The sequence below is a fragment of the Wyeomyia smithii genome, chromosome 2 (genome assembly GCF_029784165.1).
Source record: "Wyeomyia smithii strain HCP4-BCI-WySm-NY-G18 chromosome 2, ASM2978416v1, whole genome shotgun sequence".
In the NCBI taxonomy this organism is placed as follows: Eukaryota; Metazoa; Arthropoda; class Insecta; order Diptera; family Culicidae; genus Wyeomyia; species Wyeomyia smithii.
The window spans coordinates 81255769-81281092 of NC_073695.1; the positions used below are offsets into that span (position 1 = coordinate 81255769).

General features: G+C 37.4%; 1 protein-coding gene across 2 annotated transcripts; it reads right to left on the minus strand.

Annotated features, from left to right (window-relative positions):
* Positions 1 to 72: 72 nt before the first annotated feature.
* On the minus strand, positions 73 to 24574 carry LOC129723315 (PE-PGRS family protein PE_PGRS47-like). 2 transcript variants are annotated; one of them, XM_055677468.1, is made up of 4 exons: positions 24407 to 24574; positions 9223 to 9385; positions 346 to 535; positions 73 to 280 (listed from the first exon to the last, which is right to left on the minus strand). In XM_055677468.1, the coding sequence occupies exons 1-4, from the start codon at positions 24468 to 24470 to the stop codon at positions 143 to 145; spliced, it is 555 nt and encodes a 184-aa protein (XP_055533443.1). In that variant the 5' UTR covers positions 24471 to 24574; the 3' UTR covers positions 73 to 142. The 2 variants fall into 2 exon arrangements, with proteins under 2 accessions (XP_055533443.1, XP_055533442.1); XM_055677467.1 differs by lacking the exon at positions 24407 to 24574 and adding an exon at positions 14140 to 14347.
* Between the last annotated feature and the right edge of the window lie 750 nt (positions 24575 to 25324).

The window sequence follows — 25324 nt, forward strand, 5'->3', positions numbered from 1 at the left end:
TAGTTGTGCCTGTTCCTGCATCAAATGCTCCACTAAATTATCTCGTTCGGATTTACATGCAATAAAACACACTTCATTGGATAAATTTAAATATATTTTAACATATCCTGAAACGGCCGATACTCTTCCGTCTTCGCGCTGCTCAAGTGAAGCTAATCGAATTACCTTGCGACACATTTGGCCTGCCGTTAGCCACCGAGAAACCCTGTGTATACGATAGGCTAATATCACGATTACCAGGCAGATGGTATGACTGACTGCCAGACATCCCAGCGGAACCCTGAAAAGAAGCAATATTTAAGATTCACTTATTCATATATTATTGAACTCAAATTCTGTTCGTACACTAAGTCCTCCTGGTCCAGCTTGGAATCCTTGGGAACCAGAGTTAGCTGCCGAAGCTCCAAATCCTCCACCTGGTCCTTGGTTATAAAACGACTGAGCTCCAGCATTAGCAGCACTTGCTCCAAAGCCTTGTGGACCGTATTGCTGATTGAATGCGTTGGCGTTTGCATTCGAGCTAGATGCCCCAAAGCTGTAACGAAACCACAGAAAAAGTACTACAATAAACCGTACTACAATAAACTACAATAAACCGTCTCGTTTAGACAAGTGCAACTGAGAAGGGTATAAAAATTAGAGTCCAAATCGAAAAAAGTAACAGTTTCCAACTTGCACGCATTAACTCAATTTTTTGAACCGGAAAGTATCACAGATTCCGTTCACGTACACTCAATCATGTTAATGAGGCCTTAAAGCTCGTCTCGTGTTCCTTTTGGCGCTGTTTGGAAATGGAAATACCCAGGGAACACCAAGCGCCGATCCCACGCTGAGCGCTGGCTGCAGCACACTGCGAACAGCCCGAACAATATCAGGGTCAAATCTGTCGTAAAAGTGTGCCCGGTGTGCCATTTCGAATTTCATCAATTTTTATCAAACACCATTTGGCGGAATGCTAAACAGTTTGCCGGTTGCCAGTCCCGCGTCTTCGCTCGGCGTGACCAATTAGAACCCACCACATTGCAGATGCCATCAATCTTTTGGCTGAAATCCTCACCTGGACAGGCTGTAATTGGATTGACCGATTGTATAAATTGTGGCGTCTAATGTGGTCCAGTGTAGCGGCAGTATGTTGTACCAGCGCCATTCTACCTCCTTAATGGAGCACATTAGACGCCAGAGTGGAGTTGGCTAGTTCAATCACATCTCCAGTTATTACAAATAAATTTACATTTTTGTTGAATTGAGTAATCTCATTAAAATAATAAACATTCGTTGTTCGAATGATTAAATAATACGGGTCTATTCATAAACCTCCTATATCACCCACTATGAGTCATTCATTAAGCAGTATGAATAAATCTTATATCCAGAACAAACTATAGCTATCGTGTCATTAGCCAGCATTGTGTAGATGCGGAATGCCATAGATAAAAGTATAGGATACTAATAACGATGTCAAAGTTAAGCTTGTTCGCCCTGAACTTCCACTGTATGTTTTATGTTTGCTTATTCATCGTCGGTCTAATTCGGCCAACATACGGATCAATTACTGACAACGAAAGCAACTCCACCCAGGATTCTAACAGCCAGTTGACTAACAGACGCCAACGTATTTCACTTTTTCAAGCCAAGGAAAACCCAGAGATTTTTTGCCCCAAAAATCCTCCCGGTGTCGGCTAGGATTGAACCTAGGCCGGGTTGAGTTGGGAATCAGCACTAGGCCCACAATTGAATATTCTCTCACTATATCTTATTATTCTCTCCTTGTTTTACTCGATAATATAAGAAATAGTTTTCACTAGGATAGACTGACAGAAAAAATCATTAGGGTTGCCCGATTCTACGAACCTTAACTAGAATACTGTCATTTCATGATATGTCGGTAACTTATCCTCAAGTTATTTCTCTCGAAGTGACGCTATATCTGTGACTTCGGTCACCATTGAAAAATGCTAATTTAGTGTTTTGATTCAGCAATGCTTCCTGATGGAAAAAATACTCTGTTACTATACATTTCGCCAACAATTTCCACCACAAAGTATTGGTTTGCTTACTTTTGTCGAGACCATATCATGCACCACGCTCAGAAGGGCCAAATAAGGCAGTTACGGTCCCTAAAAAACATAAAAAAATGGAATCGGGCTGAATGACCGCATAAATTGAGTGAGCTAGTTGAGACCAACTACTTGGAACGTCCGATCTTTCAATGAACCGGCGCGAGCTGGTGCGATTCAGGTGGTCAGAGAGAGGGAAATTCGTGCAGTAGACTCTATTGCACACACTTCCAGGGCCGGCGTTTCATGTGGGTAGTATGGGTAGTAGTACCCACTCGGAAAATATCTATGTGGGTACTTACCCACACGGAACTATCGGACAAAACCAAAAAAAAAGTACTGTTGCGAGCGAAAAATTTTTTGATGGATATCGTTGAGCGAGAGGTTATAAATCTACAGACTTATGTACAGTTGTAACGTTACATAAGTCTGTAGATTTATAACCTCTCGCTCAACGATATCCATCAATCTTCAGACTTATGTACAGTTGTAACGTTACTCAGAGGGGAACTGCGTAGCCGCAAGGTTACAGAGTCCGCTTTGTCAAGCGGATGGTCGTGGGCTCGAATCTTAGTAGAACTAGGCCATCCGATGTCAAATAAGGACTTGAGCATGGGTTTATTCTCTGGCTCCCCACCAGTTACCCTTCCTTCACGCTGAAATCTACAATACCTTTGCGTGACTTTCTCTTAACAGAAAATAAGTCCCTCTTATCAATAAAACTGGCCAGAAGGACGCACGACGAAACTTCTCCAGGGAATTATAATTGGTGATTTTTGGCAAGAGGAACGAGCCTCGGTATAGTAGAACAGTAAGCGTGTAAGGAAGAGTATCATATTACACACAAGCACTGATGAACAATAATAATAAGCATGCCACTTCTCAATAGTGGTATTGCTATTAACAGAAGTGCGGGATACAGCAGACATGCGGGCATATCTCACAATAGATCTACGATTCTGGTCGCAGTGAGGAAGTCCATACAGGAAAAAAATAACGTAACTCAGAGAAAAGGATTTTTTTTAATTGTTTCATTTACGATAGAGTTCTGAATTTTAATTACGATAGATTTCTAATGTTTTGTTTTCTCGTAAAAATTTTCCATGCCAAATTTGAGCTCAATCGGACTTTGAGAAGTTGAGCCTCAAGCGGTCAAAGTTACAGTTTTTTTAACGATAAAGAAAATGTTCGAGCTGGGAATGTCTCTTGTGTGTTCTGGTGTAGCTCGAGTCTCCCAACGCAAAAGTTTCCATGTCTCTGAAATTTACAAACTTATATAAAACAATATCAGTTCTAGACCTTTCATGAATTTCTAAGAGATTTGCTATAAAAGAAATCGATTTCTGAAACTTCAAGAACTACTCTTGTGCATTTTTAGGTTGGTCAAATATGTAAAACTTTCACGACTGTAAATGAAACCCTCTCAGAAGTTCTATTCGGCTCAAATTTTCGATGGAAACTTTTTCGAGAAGACAAAATTGTTGAGTCCTAACGTTAGCATTGAAAAAAGTACTCAAAAAGGCCGTTCTTTCATGAGTTTACCTTTACACGCACTGACGAAACTACCTATGAAGCATCAATCATAGTAACCCATGAGTCAGCAGAAAAAAATGACTCAAACTCTAACCATAATGGCGAAAAGAGTGAAGCTACTCCGTTCAGAAGTGTGCGCGATCAAAGAACGTTACCCCGTCACGTCGAAAACAGACATCGTACGGAAAAGGGACGCCGGTTACGCTTGTTCCGGTATCTACAACATCTTGGCAATACTGGACTACAATCAGAGCATCGAAAGAAAGACCGGTTCCGGACGGTCGACGACCCTGAGCGACCAGAAGCTCCAAAGAATGCTGAAGAGGAAAACCGATGGGGAAGTGGCTACATCGCTGCGTACGCTTTATCGGGAGGTCGGTTCAACCGACCAAACAGTGGAAAAGTACCTGGCGAAAATGGGCATCAGAAACGAAAGTCCCGTCCATTGGTTTCAGAGTTGCTCGATGGTCGAGTCGATTTTTCCGGCGAATCGCGACGTGATGATGGTGGTCCACGCCGAGACCTATCTCACCCTGGATGACAACAACTGGCAGGGCACTCCATATTTTACTTTTGCCACGAAGGAAGTGACTTCCGAGGTGAAATTTATTTCACACAACAAGTTCCCAACGAAGGTGCTGCTGTGGCTGACAATCAGCGAGAAGCTCCGTACTGACCGTGAACGGGGGAATTTATAGTACGAAGTGCCTGTCGAAAGTTGCGTCGTTTATCAAGAAATACCGTAGGAGCGAAGACGCGGTGCTCTGGCCCAATCTGGTGTCACTACTCGAAGCAATCGTTGGAGATGGAGCGGCTGAAAATCTATGCGGTACCCAGGCCGGCCAACCTATCCAACGTTCCCCAGCTGCATCTCATCCAGAGTTTCTGGACAAACCAGAACACCAACCTCAACAATCTTGCCGCGAAAATTGAGGAGGAATTGATAAATAGAACGAAGAAAGAACTCAAAAACATGCCTACACGCATGTCCACCATGGCGAATGTTCCGGTAAACTCTCGGAAAGCCACTCGCAAGGGCATGGAATTACTTTTGCAAATGAGCCTATGTAACTGCCTTCCATGGGAAATTGATGGGAAACATGACTACTGAACGAAATTCGAAAATCAAATTTCTCTTAAACATTCCATTGGCACCCTATTGTTGATGCACTGTCGACATTTCGTAAAATTTTGTTCAGGTATCAAAAGGTCATCTCCCCCCGGCTACGTCTTTCCCTATTCCTTACTACCCACTCGGGAAAATAATGTGACGCCGGCCCTGCACACTTCTTTCAAGTACCTCAAAGTAGCGGAACAGCGGGTATTGGTTTTGTAGTGTTGGGAAATCAGAAATCAAAAGTCCGGTGGAGTTCCGTAGATGATATATTCTTCAACTACAGCTTAAACAACATGTTCACACCGTCAAAGAGGAGTTCTATGAAAAGCTTGAACAAACCTATGGCAAGTGTCCAAAACACGACGAAAAAGTTGTCATTGGAGATGTTGGGAGGGACTAATTCTTCAGTCCGGGTTCAACACTCGACAAACAGCGTAACAGCTGGTTTAATGCTGAGTGCCAGAGAGCGACGGACGAGAAGAACCATGCCAGGAACCGTATATTCACTGTAGCTACACGTCAGACCATGCAGAGTTACAGAGAGACAAGAACTGCCGTAATTACAGTCCACCGTCGGAAGAAGCGCGAGTACGTGGAGCAAGTACTCGCCAGTGCAGAAGACGTCTTTGCTAGGAGCGACGCACACCGTTCCAAAGCTGCAAAAACGTGATCGAAATTATTTTGACCCAAAAAACTTGATTTTAGAGCCACAGTGTCTGCATGTTCTGCATGTTATAGACGTTATAGTTTTGTGGTCAATCTACTTAACAGTGAAAACCAAATTTTACTTTTTTCATTTTTGCATATAAAAATTCATCGTGTTCAGCAAAGTTGTAGCACATTTCATAAGAAATACCTTTGTCAAAGACACCATACTTCTATTGGCCTATTTAAATAAAGTTATCTGAAAACTAAACCGTTTCTATATTAAAGTGTAACTAAAACATCATTTAATATAGCTATACGCATTTGTCTCTCGCTGTCTCTTGTGTTTATATCTGTATGTAAATTTCTGCACTATTTTAATAAAAATCTTCTTTAACTAAATAATTATAAGAGATAAAAATAAGCTTTCGTCGGTCAATTCGTGTGTTTTATTATACTGAAAAACATTGTAGAACATTGAAAAATTTTAGAAAATCACTCTGAAAAGTTATATCAAAAAAATTATATTATGTGGCATTCTAAAGGAAACTTCACAAAAGTTCATTTAAATTGGCAGATAGAAATACGGTGTCTTCGACAAAGTTGTTTCTTAGAAAATGTGCTAAAACTTTACTCAAAAAAGTGGATTTTTATATGCATAAATGAGAAAAATAAAATTTGTTTCTCTCCTTTGGGTGGATTTATCACAAAATTCCAACTTTCATAAAATGAGAATATTTTTTTTAGTAAAATTAATTAGTGTAAATAAGTGAATTATTTAAGTAGAAATCGTCAATGACTAAAAATATATGTGTGGTAAAAACAAACTTCCTTAGAAGAAATTGTTTGTTTTGTTATAGCAAACAATATTATAGAACATTGAAAAATTGTATAAAATCACTACCAAAAGTTATATTAAAAAAAACTGATTTTTAGTGTCAATCTGTAGAAAATTCCACATAAGTCTATTTGAATAGGCAGATTGAAGTATAGTGTCTTTGACAAAGTTATTTCTTATGAAATGTGCTACAACTTTGCCGAACACGATAAATTTTTATTTGCAAAGATGAAAAAAAGAGAAATTCGCTTTTCACTGTTAAGTGGATTGATCACAAAACTATAATGGAGAAAAACAAAACTATAATGGAGAATAGTTGTGGCTCTAAAATCAAGTTTTTTGGGTCAAAATAATTTCGATCACGTTTTTGCAGCTTTGGAAACAATGTGCGACGGGTGGAGCTTCTATAGAGCAGTCAACAGAGTCGGTAGCAGGAATTTCTCTGTACTGGTCATGTGTAATGACAAGAACGGCAACCTGCTTACGGATAAACCGACGGTTGCAACCAGGTAGAAGGAGCACTTTCAGGCGCTAAAGAGCAAGAGGAGCAAAACAGGAACAGGAAGACGATAATGAGCGACAAACAAGCTGTGCAGCCACCAACACAGGGGGAGGTTAAAAGAACGATTAGTGAGCTGTAAAACGGTCAGGCTGCTGGAAAGATTGGTATCCCGACCGAACTTCTAAATGCGGGAAGCGATCATACTGAGGATCTGGATGGATGAACAAATGCCGAACGACTGGTTGGAAGAACTCATATGTCCAATCTGCAAGGACCATCGACTGGATTGTAGTAACTATCGAGGTATTATCTTCCGTATCCCGTTGAGCCCGTCAATGGAATCCTTCGTCGACGAATACCAGGCTGGTTTTCGACAGGGGCGTCGCGACGAATCAAATTTTCACCCTGCGACAGATCCTCGATAATTTTCGCGAGTATAACTTGCATACCCACTAGATGTAGATTTTATGCGGCATATGACTCAGTGAAGGTGCAGTACGAAGAGCAAATTTGCAGAGAAAAGGTACGATCATCACGCATGTGCGATGCTCCTTGGTTTTGCGGACAACATAAATATCATCGGTATCGACCGTAGGGCCGTGGAGGAGTCTTTAAGGCCTTTTCAGAGGGAAGCGGCAGCATAAACTTTGCCAAAACAAAGTACATGGCCTAGCTGGCGTAGGGGTTTCGGTGGTGTTGATGCTGAAGTGGAGATTGATGGGGAACGATTTGAAGCGGTTAATGAATTCAACGATACGAGCCAAAAAATGAAATGACGTGCTGCGATTACGAACATGGAGTTCTACGGATTACGTAATCAGCTATGGTCCCGTAGTTTGTAAACTCGCACAAAACTAGCGCTGTATATGACGCTGATCCTCCCGGTTATCAGATATGGTCCCGTAGTTTTCAAACTCGCACAAATCTAGCGCTATACATGACGCTGATCGTTCCGATGATCCTATACGGACATGAAGCATGGACGCTGAAGGAAGCTGATTGGCGAGGGCTTGGAGTATTTCAGCGTAAAGTGTGTGGCACAGACGCATGAATCACAAATTGTACTAGGTACCGTAAACTGGGGTGACTTTGATCAATTGGTTGAATATATTTTAAATATGTTAAGAATATGCTAAACACAGAAATGTTTGAATGTCCAAGATTCAAACAAAATTTTTAGAACATGCAGGTATGAACGATTGTCCATAAAGAGGGAAGGGGGTCTAAAATCACCAAAAACTGGTCCACGTGTAATATGGTTTTACGGACGATATTGACATCATCGGTTTCGACCGTAGGGCCGTGGAGAGGGCCTTCAGGTCTTTTAAGAGGAAAGCGGTGAAGTTCGGTCTCAGCATTACCTCTGCCACAACAAAGTACATGGTAGCAGGCACGGAGCGTGGGAGTTCCGGTTGTGTTGATTTTGTAGTGAAGATTGATAGTAAACAATTTGAAGTGGTTGATGAATTCATTTAATTTGGATCGCTTGTGACATGTGACAACGATAGGGACCGTAAAACGACGAGTTGCTTCAGCGAACAGGGCATTCTACGGACTACGTAACCAGCTAGGGTCTCGTAGTTTGCAAACTCGCACAAAACTAGCGCAATATAGGACGCTGATTCTCCTGGTTGCCCTTTGCGGACATGAAGCATGGACGCTGAAGGAAGCTAATCGACGAGTACTCGGAGTATTTGAGTGTAAAGCTCTGCGATCGATACTTGGCGGTAAATTGGAATCACGAGTTGTATCAGGTATACACATATGCTGATATAATGAAGGTAATACAGCGGACATACATATAACCAGAATGCCTGACGAGAAAGCCGCCAAAAACCATGTTCAACAGTAAACCAGGAAGAGGCCGTCGACTTCCTGGTAGGCCTCGCACTTGGTAGATGTGTGCGGTGGGAGAAGATGCACGATCTGCTGATGTACGAGATGACTGGAAATCGGAAGGAATTTTTGCGACGATTTCATTCCAATGATTTCTCCGATGATAAGCTCGATGCATTGATACTGTGTCCTACAGCTGCAGCGGTTCACTTCATAGAAGAAATTTGTGGATATTCCAGAGAAAACGAAATTTAGAACTTAAAATAAAATTTAGAACTTAAACATCCGATGGGTTCCATGATATTTGGCTTGTTGGTTGTTAACAGATCATATACAAGTAAGGAAGAAGAAGACTGTCTGTATAAGTAGCGGGAAATAGGCAAAAAACGTACTTCTGGTTTGTGACATAGATCTTCGTCAACAAGCGAATGCCATTGGAAATGTTATTTCATATTGTTTAATGGCAGAGGAAAGCATTTTTAGCCGAAAATTTTCAAAACCTGTGAAACAATTTTGAAAAAATCACTCGAACATTGTTTCTTCCACAATGTTTTTGGAGTTCAACGTCATCACCGTTCACAAAAAAAGCCCTTTAAATCTGAGACTCAAACCATTCTTCGTACCTATTTAAATCCCATTGAATCATATCTACCCGTTAGGAAGACGTAATTAAAGCCCTCAAACCGCTACTTACCCAAACTGTCGCTTGGGTCGCGAGTGACTCGGTGCCATTAGCAAATCCATTAAACTTCTCACATGTCGCCGTGCAGCTGAGTTAGACTTGCGAACGTTCAGCGACGATTGGACAAGAACTTCTTCGAATGCTGCATCGTTAGTTCTCGCTTTCAACGCCACATCTAAAACGATAATTAGTATACTTTTGCTTAATTTGAAATATTTACTACGATTCTGTACTTTTGCCTATTTAAAGTATATGTCCAATGTTACTAATGTTGTTTTGAACTCTAGGAATTATATTGATTCAATTGTTCAATTTTAGAAAATCTTACAAATCCGAAAAACATTATCTTGAAAACACCACGTAACGGAGCAGGGGTTAAATTGTTATCTGGTAGTTCTTGAAGTTCTTCTTGTTATCTGGAAAGTTCTTGAAAACAACACATTCATATCGTGCCACACGCGCATTCGAGCTTCACATGCTAGTAAACGCTAACATCTAATCATTTCCATTACAAAAATTCGGTAGCAATAACACTTTAAAAATACATGTTAAACTGATCTTGACTGTACTTTTATCGATGTTTGCTCTTTAGACTAACCCCCGATGATCGCGGGATGGAGCATTTAGAATGACGCTGGTAAATCCCGTCATAAAATCGTAAAACCGGTTAGTGTAAATCCACGATTTTCAGCAGATGCCATTGGCTTAGACAAAGAAAGGTACGAACGATCTGATATCGATCAACGAACTGCATTAATCGACCGGTTGGAGCCGACCAGTAGTTTGCATTCCACTTCTTCCGGGGCTGGCCACAAATAGTGGCTAGACGACAGTGTTGACTTTCATGGGGAAACCCGCAGACAGTGCATGGGAATTGAGCGAATTGATTAGTAAACTATGTAGCGTGACTCGTCTCTTTCATTGAGCGTTTCTTTGGCACCTTGAAAACTAATCAGATTATGTACAAACTGTATATACTTATGATGTGTACATGGTAATGTGTTAATATATTCAGCTCTCCACTAATCGTGGTGTAGTATTTAAACTGAAAATCAATTATTGCCCCATAAGTTATTGGTATTTGTGTGGTGGAAGAAAAAAAACTTGCATGATCTCTGGTTACAGCTGAAACAAAACAAGGATTTTTCCGCATAGTAATCGCCACTTTAAACATGAAGGCTTAGGAATTACAGCAACAGATTCCATTATTAGGTTTTTCGTATATTTCAAGGTTGCAACAGACCATTTTATAATACAGTTAGTGTACACCCTGAATTACTATAATATATTTGTTTTTCATTTATTAATTATAAAGAAGAAAGAATTTTTTTCTTTGGTTACCAAATCACAAAATATAACGCTTTCAAAGTAAAACTTTGCTTAAGTTTTATTCAAAAAATATACACTATGCAATTAATTTTAGTAAAGAATAAAAACTCGTTCATTTTTTTCCGGAAATAAAACAAAAAATAATGGTTCCAATTTTCTCGGAAGTTTTTTATTTCAAAAATACATAACTCAATCGATGTATATAACGTCGAATCAAATTTGATTGAAGTTTGCTTTAGAATAGTTCGATCTGAAAAAGTTTTTTTTTTTTTCAAATTGTGCATCTAAATTCTTCTTGAGTTCAGTATCAGCATAGTTTGTTTATCTGTTTTACAATTTTTTTCTTTGTATTTTTGTATCGAAACAAAGAACTGAACAAAAATGTTAGTTGTTTTCATGATAAATAGTGGTTAGCCTTACCCAGAAAGGAAAATTAGTACATCCAGAATATTGAAAAAAGTTCAAAGTTTTTGTGGATGACATCGGTTTTGAACAACTCAAGACGTTTCACTGCAATTTCATATGTCTACGATAACCAATATATGATTGATAAGTTTATGAAGCAGATAAAATTTGAGCAAATCGAGAAAATTCATTTGAGAAAAATTTAGCAACCCAGATTTTTTTTTAATTTCATTGCCATTCTTCAACTAAAAAACCTAAAAATTATCATCAAAATTTGTTTATTACTAATACTTTTTACCTTTGTTATACTAAACATAGGTTATAAAATCGGTCCAAAAACGCAAAATAGATCCAAGATCCGGAGGGCCGAATCGTATATATCATTCAACTCAGCTCGACGAACTGAGCAATGTCTGTTCGTGTGTATGTGTGTGTGTGTATGTATGTTGTCTGTATGTATGTGCCGAAAAATACTAACGCACCTTTCTTACAGAACGCAATATCCGATTTTAATGATCTTATACGCAAACGAAAGCTACTGTGCTCCCCCAGAATGCTACCGAGTGGATTTTCGATTAGTGGCTTAGATTTTGAATTATTGATCAAAGAGTATTTTTTATATGAGACATTTAACTGTTAAGGCAAAATGAATGGCACGGAGGGCCATGTTTTGTATACCAATCGACTCAAATCGACGAACTGAACAATTTCTGTATGTATGTGAATGTGTGCTTGTATGTATAGATGTGTAAATATGTTGTTTATATGTGTAGTTTACCAAAATCTAACAAAAAAAAAATAACAAAAAACACCCTTTTTACAGTACGCATATTCCGATTTCGATGTTCGCATGCTCAAATGAAAGCCCCGGAGCTCTTTGAAAATCATACTGAGTGCGATTTTTTATTGGTTGCTTGAACTGTAGAGTTTTGACCAAAGTATATTTTAGACATGGGATATTTTACTTTCTGGATAATTTATCTCTCTCTCCATGCTTTTCCTTCTTCTCTATCCCTCTTTTTTCGTATCGCTATTAATTTCTCAAAGGAAAGCAACAATCATCGACAACACAAATTGTGAACATCGAGATGCGATCATTTGTAGTTTGGATGAAACTGAAGCAACTTTACATGGCTATACACGTTTACTAGTGTGCGCAGGTGGAAAGTCACTTATTCCTATGATATGATACACTACGCTCATATTAGATATAAATATTGGTTTCTTATTTTAGACAAAGTGCTAATATGTTATTCCTTTTCTCGTTATCGCAGGAAGTTTTATAAAGTCTTTATTTCGGATTTTATCATACAGCCTAGGCCGTCTACACTCCGAAAATCCAAATCTCTCAAATGTCGCGAAAACCTTCATTTTCAGATTATGCATTTGAGATAGAATTGAATTGACAACTTTCGTCAATGGTTATATTTTTTTCTTTGTAATGCTGATCTGAGGTTAGTAGAAGTTGGCTTCAATTCGTAAAAAAGACTTGATGCTGATTCATAATTCTAGGTCCTGCGATTTCTGAAAATAATGCGAATGTGGTATTCAAACCTGGATTATAGGGAATTAAAAAATTAGAACTGCCTCGAACTAACATACATATTTGCTGTTCTAGGATGAAATCAGCATCTTTGTTATCTATTACTATTTACAGTTTACTGTTTCTGTTTATTTAAAAAAAATATGTTGCTTCTATCCAGCATTTAAAAATTGGTTCTCGTTTGAAAATATAAGACTCATATACTCCAGTGATAACATCCATAATATTTGCGAAAACCACGTCAAGCTATAGTTCAAAGATTGTCTTTGGTTCACCTTCTGAAAATTATCTTTTGAATTCCTTTTATTCATAATTGAAATTGGATTTACGTTGCTATACGATTTGTGATTTACTGGCCTACTGTTTATAATCGCATACCAGTCCCACGTGCATTCTTGTCGTTCTTATAGAGAAGTTATGGTAAATGTCTATCTCATTATATCATGTCGAAAATATGGGAATAAACCACGCTCAACAGTTGAAATAACTTAAGCACGAAAAAATACCTATACGTGCTGTTTTCTCAACTTGATGAAAATGAAGATGGGACAGATATGCAATTATAGGCAGCCTAATAAGTATTCAATTATAGTTAGTATAACAAAGGTTTCTGCACCACTAGGTGGATTAATTTAGATTTTTTTACATTAATCTCCATTTTTTATAACGACTTTTCACCCGTCAACGTTTAAATTCATCAAGTTTGATGATAGGAAAAATTAAAAATATACGTAGAAAAGGGACAAATTTATAAAATTTAGAAATTTTGGCAGTAAAGAAGTAATCAAGTAGCATTTTTTCAGCTCATACTATTTTTATTGTACTTTACTGTACCTTGCTTTTTAGTTGTGAACTAGATGTCTAAATCGTTTTTACATTTTATCTTTTCCGGAGATTTGCAGTAGGTGGTTTTGACTATTCTGATTTGTACTATGCTAAATTATGATTTGTCATGAAAAAAATCTAATTTCATTGCAGGTCGGACTCGATTATCCGAAGACTCGATTATCCGGAATTTTAGACTCGATTATCCGGAATTTTAATTTTTTGGTGTTCGTTTTTAATTTTAATTCCGAAATTTTACCTTTACCATTCCTTCTGGCATATTTGTGACCAGTAATGTCACTTCCGGCATGTTTGTGACATGTTCGAATTGAGTAAAAATAATCAATGTCCAATTTATTTTTTTGCTTCTCAAGATTTTACCCCTTTTTTTCCTCAGAAATAATTTCTGGTTACGCCACTGCATCATATAAGTAAAATAAAAAAAGGAAATATTTATTTTATGTTCGTTAATAGCAAATTTGAATATTTTTTTGTGATTCAATTATCCGGATAACTCGATTATCCGGAATGATATTCCGGATAATCGAGTCCGACCAGTATTCAGAAAACTACTTTTAATCCCCCAATAATTTTTTTTTAATTTTAGTCACACCAGCGGCATGTTTCTGATATACAAATTTCGAAATTCACATATTCTTCGCTGGAAGCACACATTTCTTGTAACAGTTCACAATGATGAAGTTTTTGATTAGATAGAACTGTGAATTTTGCTATATTTCCAATTAAATTTAATGATAGAACGACCATAATATTAAAACGATATCATCAAAAATTTAGAATGAATAGGAATAACATTTCTCATATACCTTCACTATGCCCGCTAACGGCAACCACCAGCAATAATGCCGAAACACAAATTGAAACTTTCATTTCACTGCTGCCAATCCACTACAAACTTCTCTAAGCGATGAGCACGAACTTGCGATTTGAGGGTAATCCAGCCCGGTCACTGTCACAGCCAAAACCAAACTGATGTTCAACCTTAGGATGTTTGCTGTGAAGTAGACCTTCTGCCATTAAAACTTGAATTCCAGGTTTTTCGCTTGATAAAGACTTTGTTTGCTCTTATAATCTTCGCAGCATCCATTGGCGGCAGTTCCGTAGGAAGAAGAAAATACGCAAAGAAGTTTAGTACAAAAACATAGCTTTATGTAAATCGAAAAACAACGCCGACCGAATAAAACAGTAGACGCAGAATTTCCGGTTCGGAAGTAAATTTTTCGAATGTACTCCATCGAAAACTGAGGAGGTTATTTACTTATCGCATTGGACTGCATAGGCAAAACAAATTTTTTGACCTTCCTTGCGAAGATCGCGGTACGCTCCGCTGATAGAGTCACACCGTTTCAGTAGCCCGCAAAATCCCCTCGTTAGTGCAAACAAAAATACCTTGAGCTAGACCGGTTGAATTCATTTATGTACATGCATATTTATGTATTTCTTGTAATCGGTGACTTTTCTGGCTATATATGGTGCACATAATAGCGCCTAAATTTAAAATTATTGTTATAGTCAAAACAATTTATCGAAAAACATTTTATTATAATGGTTTAATGCTGTCAATATGCAAATGATACTGTATTTAAAAAAAAATTCCAAACGAGTGATTTATGATTATTACAATTTATGTAATGCCTTGAGAAATTGGGTTCAGTCATCTCAGCAACTCTTTCATATCGTCATGAAATAGCAAGCAACATGTGTAAAAATTGTATTGGATTTTGCACAAAAGGATGGGACCACTTAACCAAAGCTGATCAAAACAATAAATTATAAATTATTTAACTCTTCTCGCTCCATAGCGTTTGTTTTTCAAAGGTTTTTCTTAAAAGTGAGCGCTCTCCTAATCGTTGAGATTTTATTAATTTAAATATTTATCTCATATCTCTACCATTATTCAACAAAAGGAAAAGAGGTGTAGTAGGACGTTGTACAAAAACTACTTAACGCTAAAAATCAAAATTGCAGACCTCTACCCCCTATGTAACAATAAGTAAGGACAAAATGTTCAATTTGAGAAAATATTTACGGAAGTACACCTTCTTTTTCTTGCGTTACGTAGTTTGTATGCGACACCTAGGGATGTGATGGTTGTATGCAGAGATGCCTATGTTCTTTTTTAAACTGGATTCTTCCAGTTATTTTTATGTGATCCAGTCATGCAGTTGGCCGTAATTTTCTATATGTTGGCGAGTTTTACTCTCATTGTTGTACGAATTCTTTATAGGTGTTTATAGGTCAGTTGCGTTGAGGTATTTTACGTATTTTCTTCTTATCATCTTCTTCTCTCCTGAACCTAACCAAATTGATAGAGTTTCAACAAAAACATTTAAAACGATGCAGAAGAACAGGAAATAATAATAGAAAAAATATTTGTTTTGAAATTATCATGTAACACGTAACATGTAGCATATAACATGTGATAAGGAACATGCCACTTGTTTTGTACATGTCACACGTGATATGTAACATGTTACACGTAATGTAACACAAAAAATGTAACATGTAAAATATTATGTAATATGTATAATTAGGGTGTCCCAAAAAAAATCGATGTTGAAAAAGTCAAGGTGCTCAGCCCTAAATTGAAAGATAATGTTATTTATAGCATTTTTGTAGAACATTTCGACTTTCTAAAAAATTGTTTTCAGGTTGCCCAAACGTGATTTACGAAAAAAATGACTTTTTTCAGCTTCAAACCCACTATTATGCACTTTTTTTCAATTCTGTTCGATTCCTACATTTTTCCATATATTTTTTTATTTTTGTGAGGTTATTTTTGAATATTTTGCATGGTTAAGTTCAGCATTGCATTCAGTTTTTTGACTCCCAATGTAACACGTGACATCTGACATGTGACATGCTATATGTATCATATAACATGTGACACTAGCCATTTTATACGAGTTACCGTCATTCTCATTGTCATTGACCAGGTTTGTGTACAAAGACTACTCTGTTCCGAAACGGTTCGAGGATTCCAGTGAATATATATATATATATATATATATATATATATATATATATATATATATATATATATATATATATATATATATATATATATATATATATATATATATATATATATATATATAAATTATGCCGTGATTTATCGCGGGAACTAAAAAAAACTTTATTACTACGATTAACACTTTAATGTCCGATCACTACTGAATTACACACAAGACTGAATTGAAAATTAAATCTAGAAAGCTTAAATAAACTAAATCCGCTGACTCGTCGTTCCTCCGGTGGTTCAATTCTGATGCAGCCTTTGTCCGCGTGGTTCGATCGAATCCTGCAGTCGTCATCGATTGTCAATTTATGGTTTCGTTGCTGGTTTGGTTCCTCCGCTTGTTGCTACGGGCCTCAGCTGGGTTTTTGCTGACGTCTCGGCTCCGGGTGCGCCTAGGCCGGTCGGTCGTGGTGTAACGTCTCCCCCCTTAGATTGTCGTCCGTCCTCGGACGATTTTTCGAAAAGGACGAGCCTCGGTAAGGTTGCGGGTTCTCCTTTTCCAATGGTCCCTTTAGGTTCCGTGGTGGTTTCAGCAAGCTTATGGATTTTCAGGATGGTATCTTCCTTAGATTTGGTTCTTCTGTTGATGATATAAATTGCAAAAGAGCAGAAAAAGGTTAGTGTGAGGAGAATTCCTCCTCCGATGGTTGTTGTCCTCTTCGAGCGATGCAGGTCCAACTTTATCTCTTGAAGACTGTTTAAGTGTTCCAGTTTGATGTGGGTGATCTCATTCCGCTCTTCCGAGTAGTTGAGTTGAATGAATTTCCTTCCATAGATTGGTATGAGGTATTCTTCGTGGTCTGTTAGATGCTTTTGACCATTTAATGTGAGATTCATCACCTTAATCGTACAATTGTCTGTTTCGACAATAGTCGGGGTGTTGACTAATCTCGAGTTATTACATGAGTCGGAAATCAATACTTGTTGATTCGTATCCAATAGTATGATTCCTTTTTTGATTTCATGTATTCTGATATGTTGCCTGACGGGTTTTAGGACACATTTTGGTGTCAAATGATTCAAAAGGTTGTTGATACAGTCGTCTTCGATAAGAGTTGTTGCTTCGCAGATGTCACAAATGTGCTCTTGTTTATAGATAATGTCTCTGTGCTTTGCCACCAGCTTGATGTCTGTACCGATTCGTGTGTTGTTTAAGTTGAGCGTCTGGATGTTGATCAGGTCGAACTCGTTGTCTTCTAGGATGGGTATTTTCGCCAAAATTAGGATTTCGTCGCCTTTTACAATTACGCTTCCTGAGCTGTATTGGAATATTTGATCTAAGTAATCCAGATTCAATTTTTGTGCTTTAAGTCTGTTATAAATGTACAATTTATCATCTAATGAAAATAAGTTTCTATTCAAAATGTTTAGCTTTGCAAATTCGATTTGTTCTTCTACGCTAGTGAGAATTTGAATTAACATGTCAAGGTTCATAATAAGATTAATGTATTCCAAGTCCGTATTGGTCGTAAGTGAGTTATTATTTTGGTCTACAATTTGTTTGTTTATTTTCTTGAGAATATCTGTAATATTATTCAGTTGATTCTGAATTCTTTCGTTTATAATTATTTGCCTTGATAAAGATTGGGAGAGTAAGTTTCCCTGCTTTTCTAACGTTTCTAAATTATGATTTATAATTTCCATATCATCGTTATCTGGATTGCCTGCAATAAGTTTAATTACTGATCCTAAAGCGTTAACTAATGCTCTTCTATTTCTGCGGGGATATAAACTCAACAATTTTCCTCTTGCGTATTGGATTTTGTAATCAAGGGTCCTTCTGAGATGATCTATTATTTTCAGGTTTTCTGTCGTTTTTTCTATGTAGTCAATGTTGTTTGCAATGGATTTAATATTGATTTTGTGTACAACTCTCTCAAACCCTATTCTTATCCTAACTTGTTTTAGTTTTATGGCAATTATGCCATTATTATATGATATTTCTTTAAATTTTGTGCCGTGTATTAGGATGATGTAAGTTAATCTGTAACGAGAGTTAAGTTATTGATTTAAACGATTATTTTTTTATTCTGTTTTTGTGTATTTTTACGTCATTGATGTCTTTAAATGTAAGATCGTTATTCTCTTTTATGGTAGTTATTTTGTAAGGGTTTACGTCTTTAGTTATTCGTTGGGAAATTTTAATGTATTTAGCATCGCCTGGGTTGTATTGTTCAGGTTGTTCGTTATCTTTATTTTGTTGTTCATATTTAGCTTTCCTTTTATCCAGTTCGATTTTAGCCGCTGATTGCAAGCTTTTAAATTTTTCCGAAATTTCTTCCATGTTTGTCGAGCCCGAATGATTGAATACCAAATTACGCGGTAAATTTTTTATAGCGGTATGAAAACTGTTGTTATAAATATCGACGGCGATATTAATTTGATCTCTTGTAGGCAAATCGTTGAATTTAATTTTGTTTGTTCGATAAATTTCGATTAGGGTAGAATGAAACCGTTCTACAATACCGTTTGAATTTGAACTACTCGCGAAATGTAACTCGACTCCTAGGTCGTTAAGGAATCCGATGAAATCAATAGACCTGAAAGAAGGTTCCTGGTCACTCACAATAGTCTTCGGTCTGCCAAATTGTCTAATGTGTTCTGTAATAGCATTTTTTACGTCCACTATTGTTCTAGTTTCCAAAGGTATGGCATTTGCAAATTTGGAAAACGAATCGACTATGGTGAGCCACTTTTGACCTTTTAAAAAGAATATGTCAATGTGGACTCGATCGAAAGGGTTATTGCCGAAAATGCTTTTTCTTATCAAATTCGGTGGCTTCCTGTCATATTTGGCTTTTTTGCAGATATCACAGGAATCTATCAAAATTTTAATCTTTCGATCAAGTTGTGGGAAGAAATATTTTTGCATTATCTGGTTCTTATTTTCTTTGATTCCTCTGTGGCCACGATTATGAGTTTCCCTCACAATTTCATCCTGTTGTTCATCTAGGCGTAGGTCCTCTAGAAGGGTTTCTGAAATAAAAACTTTGTAGGGGCTATTAGTTGAAAAATGTTTCCGGTAAGTTTCTTGAACTAATTGAACTAAAGAGATTGGAATTTTGAGGCAACTTGAACCTCTGGGGTTATGAGTCCGCTTTAATATTTCTACTTTTTCTTCTTCCGTATAACTTTGTTTGACTATTATGTGCCTGTGAAATTTGGGAAAGATCTGTTCATATGCCGTAATCTCTGTTTTTCCGATTTTAAAAATAATTTGGGTCCTGAATGTGTTGATTGGTCTCTCAGTGCACGGAATAAAGTAATCATCGCTTGTATCCGCTGAGTGTACTGTCATGTCGTCACTTTCATCATCTGAAAGTTCCTCTTCTCGTTCGGAGGGTTCCACGTTTAAAGACATCGATGATTGTGAATGTGCGTTTAATTGATTATGTTTTTTTTAGGTTTATCCGAGACAACGCGTCTGCGACGACGTTTTGTTTCCCTGGTTTATAGATTAGTTCGTAGTCAAATTCTTCTAAAGCCAGTTTACCTCTTATGATTCGGTGATTTGCATTAGTCATAGAGAAGGTAAGTGGTTGGTGATCTGTAAACATTTTGAATTTCCGTCCGTATAGATACGGTCTGAAATGTTTGACCGCCCAAACGATTGCCAAAAATTCCTTTTCCGTTGTTGAGCATCGTTCCTCTGTTTTACTTAAAGTTCGCGATGCGTATGCTATGGGTCTGTCCTTGCCTGCGGGCCCTTGCGACAGTACTGCCCCTATTGCATAATCGCTTGCATCGGTAGTAAGAATAAATTCCTTGCTGAAATCGGGGTAAATTAACACAGGATCTAGCGTTAGAATTTGTTTACACTTTTCGAAGCATGCGTTTATCTCGGGTGTTATCTCAAACTCCGCGTCTTTTCTAAGAAGTGCTGTCAACGGTTTCACTATTTTAGCGAAGTCTTTTATAAATCTCCTATAATAGCCTAGCGTTCCTAAGAATTGACGAACTTCTTTTTCTGTTTTAGGGATTGGCCATTTTTTTATGATTTCTATTTTGTCACTGTTTGGTCTTACTCCATCTTCAGAGACAGTATGACCTAGAAACTGCGTTTCTTTTTTAAAAAATTCGCACTTGTCTAGCTGAATTTTTAGTCTAGCTTCTTTAAGTCTTTTTAGAACTTGTGCTAAATTTTTCTTGTGTTCCTGAATTGAACTGGAAAATATGATTATATCGTCCATATAGACGAAACAACATACTCCAATTAAATCCCTTAGTATACAGTCCATTACCCTTTGAAAAGTTGCCGGGGCGTTTTTCAACCCAAATGGCATGCGAGTAAACTCGTACTTTCCTCCGTTCACAGAAAATGCTGTTTTCTCTGTGTCTTCTTCTGCTAGCTGGATCTGGTGGAAGCCAGAAACTAAATCAATAGTTGAGAAATATGTAGCCCTTCCCAGTTTATCCAAGATGTCGGTAATCTCGGGTATGGGGTACTTGTCGTTGATAGTTTTTTCATTAAGCTTTCTGTAGTCGATCACTAAACGAAATTTCTTGTGACCAGATGCATCTGCCTTTTTCGGGACTATCCATACGGGTGAGGTGTATGGTGAGATTGATTCTCTTATAATTCCATCGTTTAGCATCTTTTTAACTTGCTTTTGTACTTCGCTTTCATAAACGTAGGGATATTTATATGATTTCGTATGGACTGGGATACTATCTACCGTTCGAATTTTATGTCTTATTTTGTGTGTGAATGACAGTTTGTCGGACTCCACGTATAAAACATCTCTGTATTGATCGATCACCGTTTCGAGGGCTTGTTTTTCTTCCCTATTCATGTGGTCGTCACGAAAGGTATAGTTTGTCATGTTTATTTGCTTTGGCAATTCGGTTAAATCGAACGGATCCTCATCCATTTCGATTTCACTCGAATTTATTTCTTGTGAAGATTTTGAGAAATTTTGAATCGCTACAAAAGCTTTATTATTGCTGCTTCTGTAGATACCAGGTAAAATAGTGAATGAATTGTATTTCTTTTCATTCGCTATTATGAAATTACCGTTCTTTTTGGTTTTCAGTGCGATGTACTGAAATTCTTGTTCATTTATGTTAATTGCTTGCTCTTCAGGGAATTTTTTTTGCATTTTTATTGTTTTTCGTCCGATTTTCAAGGAATTATTACGAATGTCGATTCGAGCATTTAAGTCTCTTAATGACTCGTAACCTATTAATCCATCGAAAAACTTGTGGAATTTAAAAATATAAAATTTCAATTTCTTCTTGATCTGAAATGGATCAAAAGAAGCTGATTTGTTTATTTTATGTGTTCCCCTTATATTCGTTACCCTGATTCCATTCTCAGTTCTGCAATTTTCAATGTTTACGTGCTCGGGTGAAATATAATTTTTGTTCGCTCCCGTGTCGATCAAAAATTTCATCTCACCTTTCGAGGTTTGAATTATTATATAAGGTACAAAATTGTTATCGCTTTTTATATTTTTCGACGTGGCTCTTCTACCACGTGAAAATTTAACTCCTCGCCGACGAAGTAATCAAGTAATTCCGAGTTCATAGCTGATTCCTCCAGCTGATTAGAGGTGTCGTTCTCATCCTCGTAGTTTTTGCTGAATTCGCTTTCTTGTTTTGGTTTGGTTTCGTGGTTGTTCACCTCCGTACGGGACTTTGCGGTTTTCATTGAAACGTCGTCGTCCACCGGTGGACCTCTAGGGGTTTTAAATTTCCCTGATCCGTTCGGTTTCGCGTTGAACGTGTTACCGTGCTTGTTGTTGCTGTTGTTGTTGTTGTTCGTGTAGTTGGGTTTTGTATTCGTCTGATTACCGTTGTTGGAATTTGAAAACGGTTTTGAATTGAATGAATTGTTAGAGGTTGAACTGGAATGTTTGTTAAATTTTTGCCTGTACGCGGCATTCGCGTATTGCGTTGTTATAGCGTAGGCTTCTTCCAATGTTTTTGGTCGATAGCTCCTCACATGCATAGACAATTCGTCTGTGAGGCCATCTATGAATCTAGTAAGCGTCATCAAGCTTACTTAATTGTTTATTGCCTTAGTTGCATTCTGATAATCTTCCATCGTCGCCGCTGTCGATTTGATAGCGGTGTCGATGGTTTTGATTTTATTATAATACTCAGGAATTGTCTTTTTCCCTTGTGTTATGTAAAATAATGATTGGATGTGTGACGTAAGGTCACGTCTATCCCCGTAGGAATTCAAAATCACCTCTTTAATTTCTAGCCAGCTGTTCGGGTTGCCAGCAGCGATCAAAATCTCTTTGGCTTCGCCCGTAATTTTATTTTTCACTGCCCTGACTAATTGGCTATACACTGGTTCATCTCGGTATCTTCTAAAAAGTTCGAGAGTATTTTCCGCGTCTTCCAGCCATGCATGGGTCTCTTTTTTATTTCCACTAAATGTTGTTAGATTTTTGATTGGGTCTGAAGTCCTGAATTGCATAAAAGGATCATCCGCCTTCTCTTTTAAATTTCTGAGTTGTTCAATCAACTCATTTTGGTTCTGCGTTAAACTTCTTATGTGCTGAAGTAAACCCTCAATTGTGATTGCCGGTTGTGGGGCTGGTTGAGGAGCTGGTTGTGGCTCTTCTTCATAAAGTTCTGGGGCTGCGAGATCTGGTGAGATCATTAAGTCGCGCTCGGCCATTATAATAAATTAACTTCGTTTGCTTTGTATTGCGTATAGATTTGTTGTCAGTATTCACTTACACTGCACTTTCACGGTTAGTTGTTAGTTTTGTTTTTTCACTTTGTGATATTTCAGGTGTCCGCTTACCGCTGGTGGGGGCTCGCACCTCTGAATTAGTATGGTTTTGTTTGTGTTAATCTTAGAAAAATGATTGTGGTTACTTACAGGAAGATTACTGCTTTAATCTCCTGGAGTCTTGGTGTGAAGTGACGGATGGATGGGGTAGGTTTCCAAATGGCGGGATCGGTCCTCTGATATCCGCAAGTCCTTGATGTTCACTCAGGGGTTGATCTTGCTGGGTGTATCAGTTGTCTGCCATAGACGTGGGCTGTTCCTCTTTGTAGAACTCGGTGACTGTGATACTAGATATTCACTCTGTTAACACTGTTCACTTTGTCTAACCACTTGGCCTTGCGACTGCGCCAATTATGCTAAAAAAACCTTTATTACTACGATTAACACTTTAATGTCCGATCACTACTGAATTACACACAAGACTGAATTGAAAATTAAATCTAGAAAGCTTAAATAAACTAAATCCGCTGACTCGTCGTTCCTCCGGTGGTTCAATTCTGATGCAGCCTTTGTCCGCGTGGTTCGATCGAATCCTGCAGTCGTCATCGATTGTCAATTTATGGTTTCGTTGCTGGTTTGGTTCCTCCGCTTGTTGCTACGGGCCTCAGCTGGGTTTTTGCTGACGTCTCGGCTCCGGGTGCGCCTAGGCCGGTCGGTCGTGGTGTAACGTATATATATATATATATATATATATATATATATATATATATATATATATATATATATATATATATATATATATATATATATATATATATATATATATATATATATATATATATATATATATATATATATATATATATATATATTATCCGGATCCGGAGTTATCCGGATAATTGAATCACAAAAAAATATTCAAATTTGCTATTAACGAACATAAAATGAATATTTCCTTTTTTTATTTTACTTATATGATGCAGTGGCGTAACCAGAAATTATTTCTGAGGAAAAAAGGGGTAAAATCTTGAGAAGCAAAAAAATAAATTGGACATTGATTATTTTTACTCAATTCGAACATGTCCCAAACATGCCGGTATTCAAAAAACTACTTTTAATCCCCTAATAATTTTTTTTAAATTTTAGTCACACCAGCGGCATGTTTCTGATATACAAATTTTGAAATTCACATATTCTTCGCTGGAAACACACATTTCTTGTAACAGTTCACAATGATGAAGTTTTTGATTAGATAGAACTGTGAATTTTGCTATATTTCCAATTAAATTTAATGATAGAACGACCATAATATTAAAACGATATCATCAAAAATTTAGAATGAATAGGAATAACATTTCTCATATACCTTCACTATGCCCGTTAACGGCAACCACCAGCAATAATGCCGAAACACAAATTGAAACTTTCATTTCACTGCTGCCAATCCACTACAAACTTCTCTAAGCGATGAGCACGAACTTGCGATTTGAGGGTAATCCAGCCCGGTCACTGTCACAGCCAAAACCAAACTGATGTTCAACCTTAGGATGTTTGCTGTGAAGTAGACTTCTGCCATTAAAACTTGAATTCCAGGTTTTTCGCTTGATAAAGACTTTGTTTGCTCTTATAATCTTCACAGCATCCATTGGCGGCAGTTCCGTAGGAAGAAGAAAATACGCAAAGAAGTTTGGTACAAAAACATAGCTTTATGTAAATCGAAAAACAACGCCGACCGAATAAAACAGTAGACGCAGAATTTCCGGTTCGGAAGTAAATTTTTCGAATGTACTCCATCGAAAACTGAGGAGGTTATTTACTTATCGCATTGGACTGCATAGGCAAAACAAATTTTTTGACCTTCCTTGCGAAGATCGCGGTACGCTCCGCTGATAGAGTCACACCGTTTCAGTAGCCCGCAAAATCCCCTCGTTAGTGCAAACAAAAATACCTTGAGCTAGACCGGTTGAATTCATTTATGTACATGCATATTTATGTATTTCTTGTAATCGGTGACTTTTCTGGCTATATATGGTGCACATAACAGCGCCTAAATTTAAAATTATTGTTATAGTCAAAACAATTTATCAAAAAACATTTTATTATAATGGTTTAATGCTGTCAATATGCAAATGATACTGTATTTAAAAAAAAATTCCAAACGAGTGATTTATGATTATTACTATTTATGTAATGCCTTGAGAAATTGGGTTCAGTCATCTCAGCAACTCTTTCATATCGTCATGAAATAGCAAGCAACATGTGTAAAAATTGTATTGGATTTTGC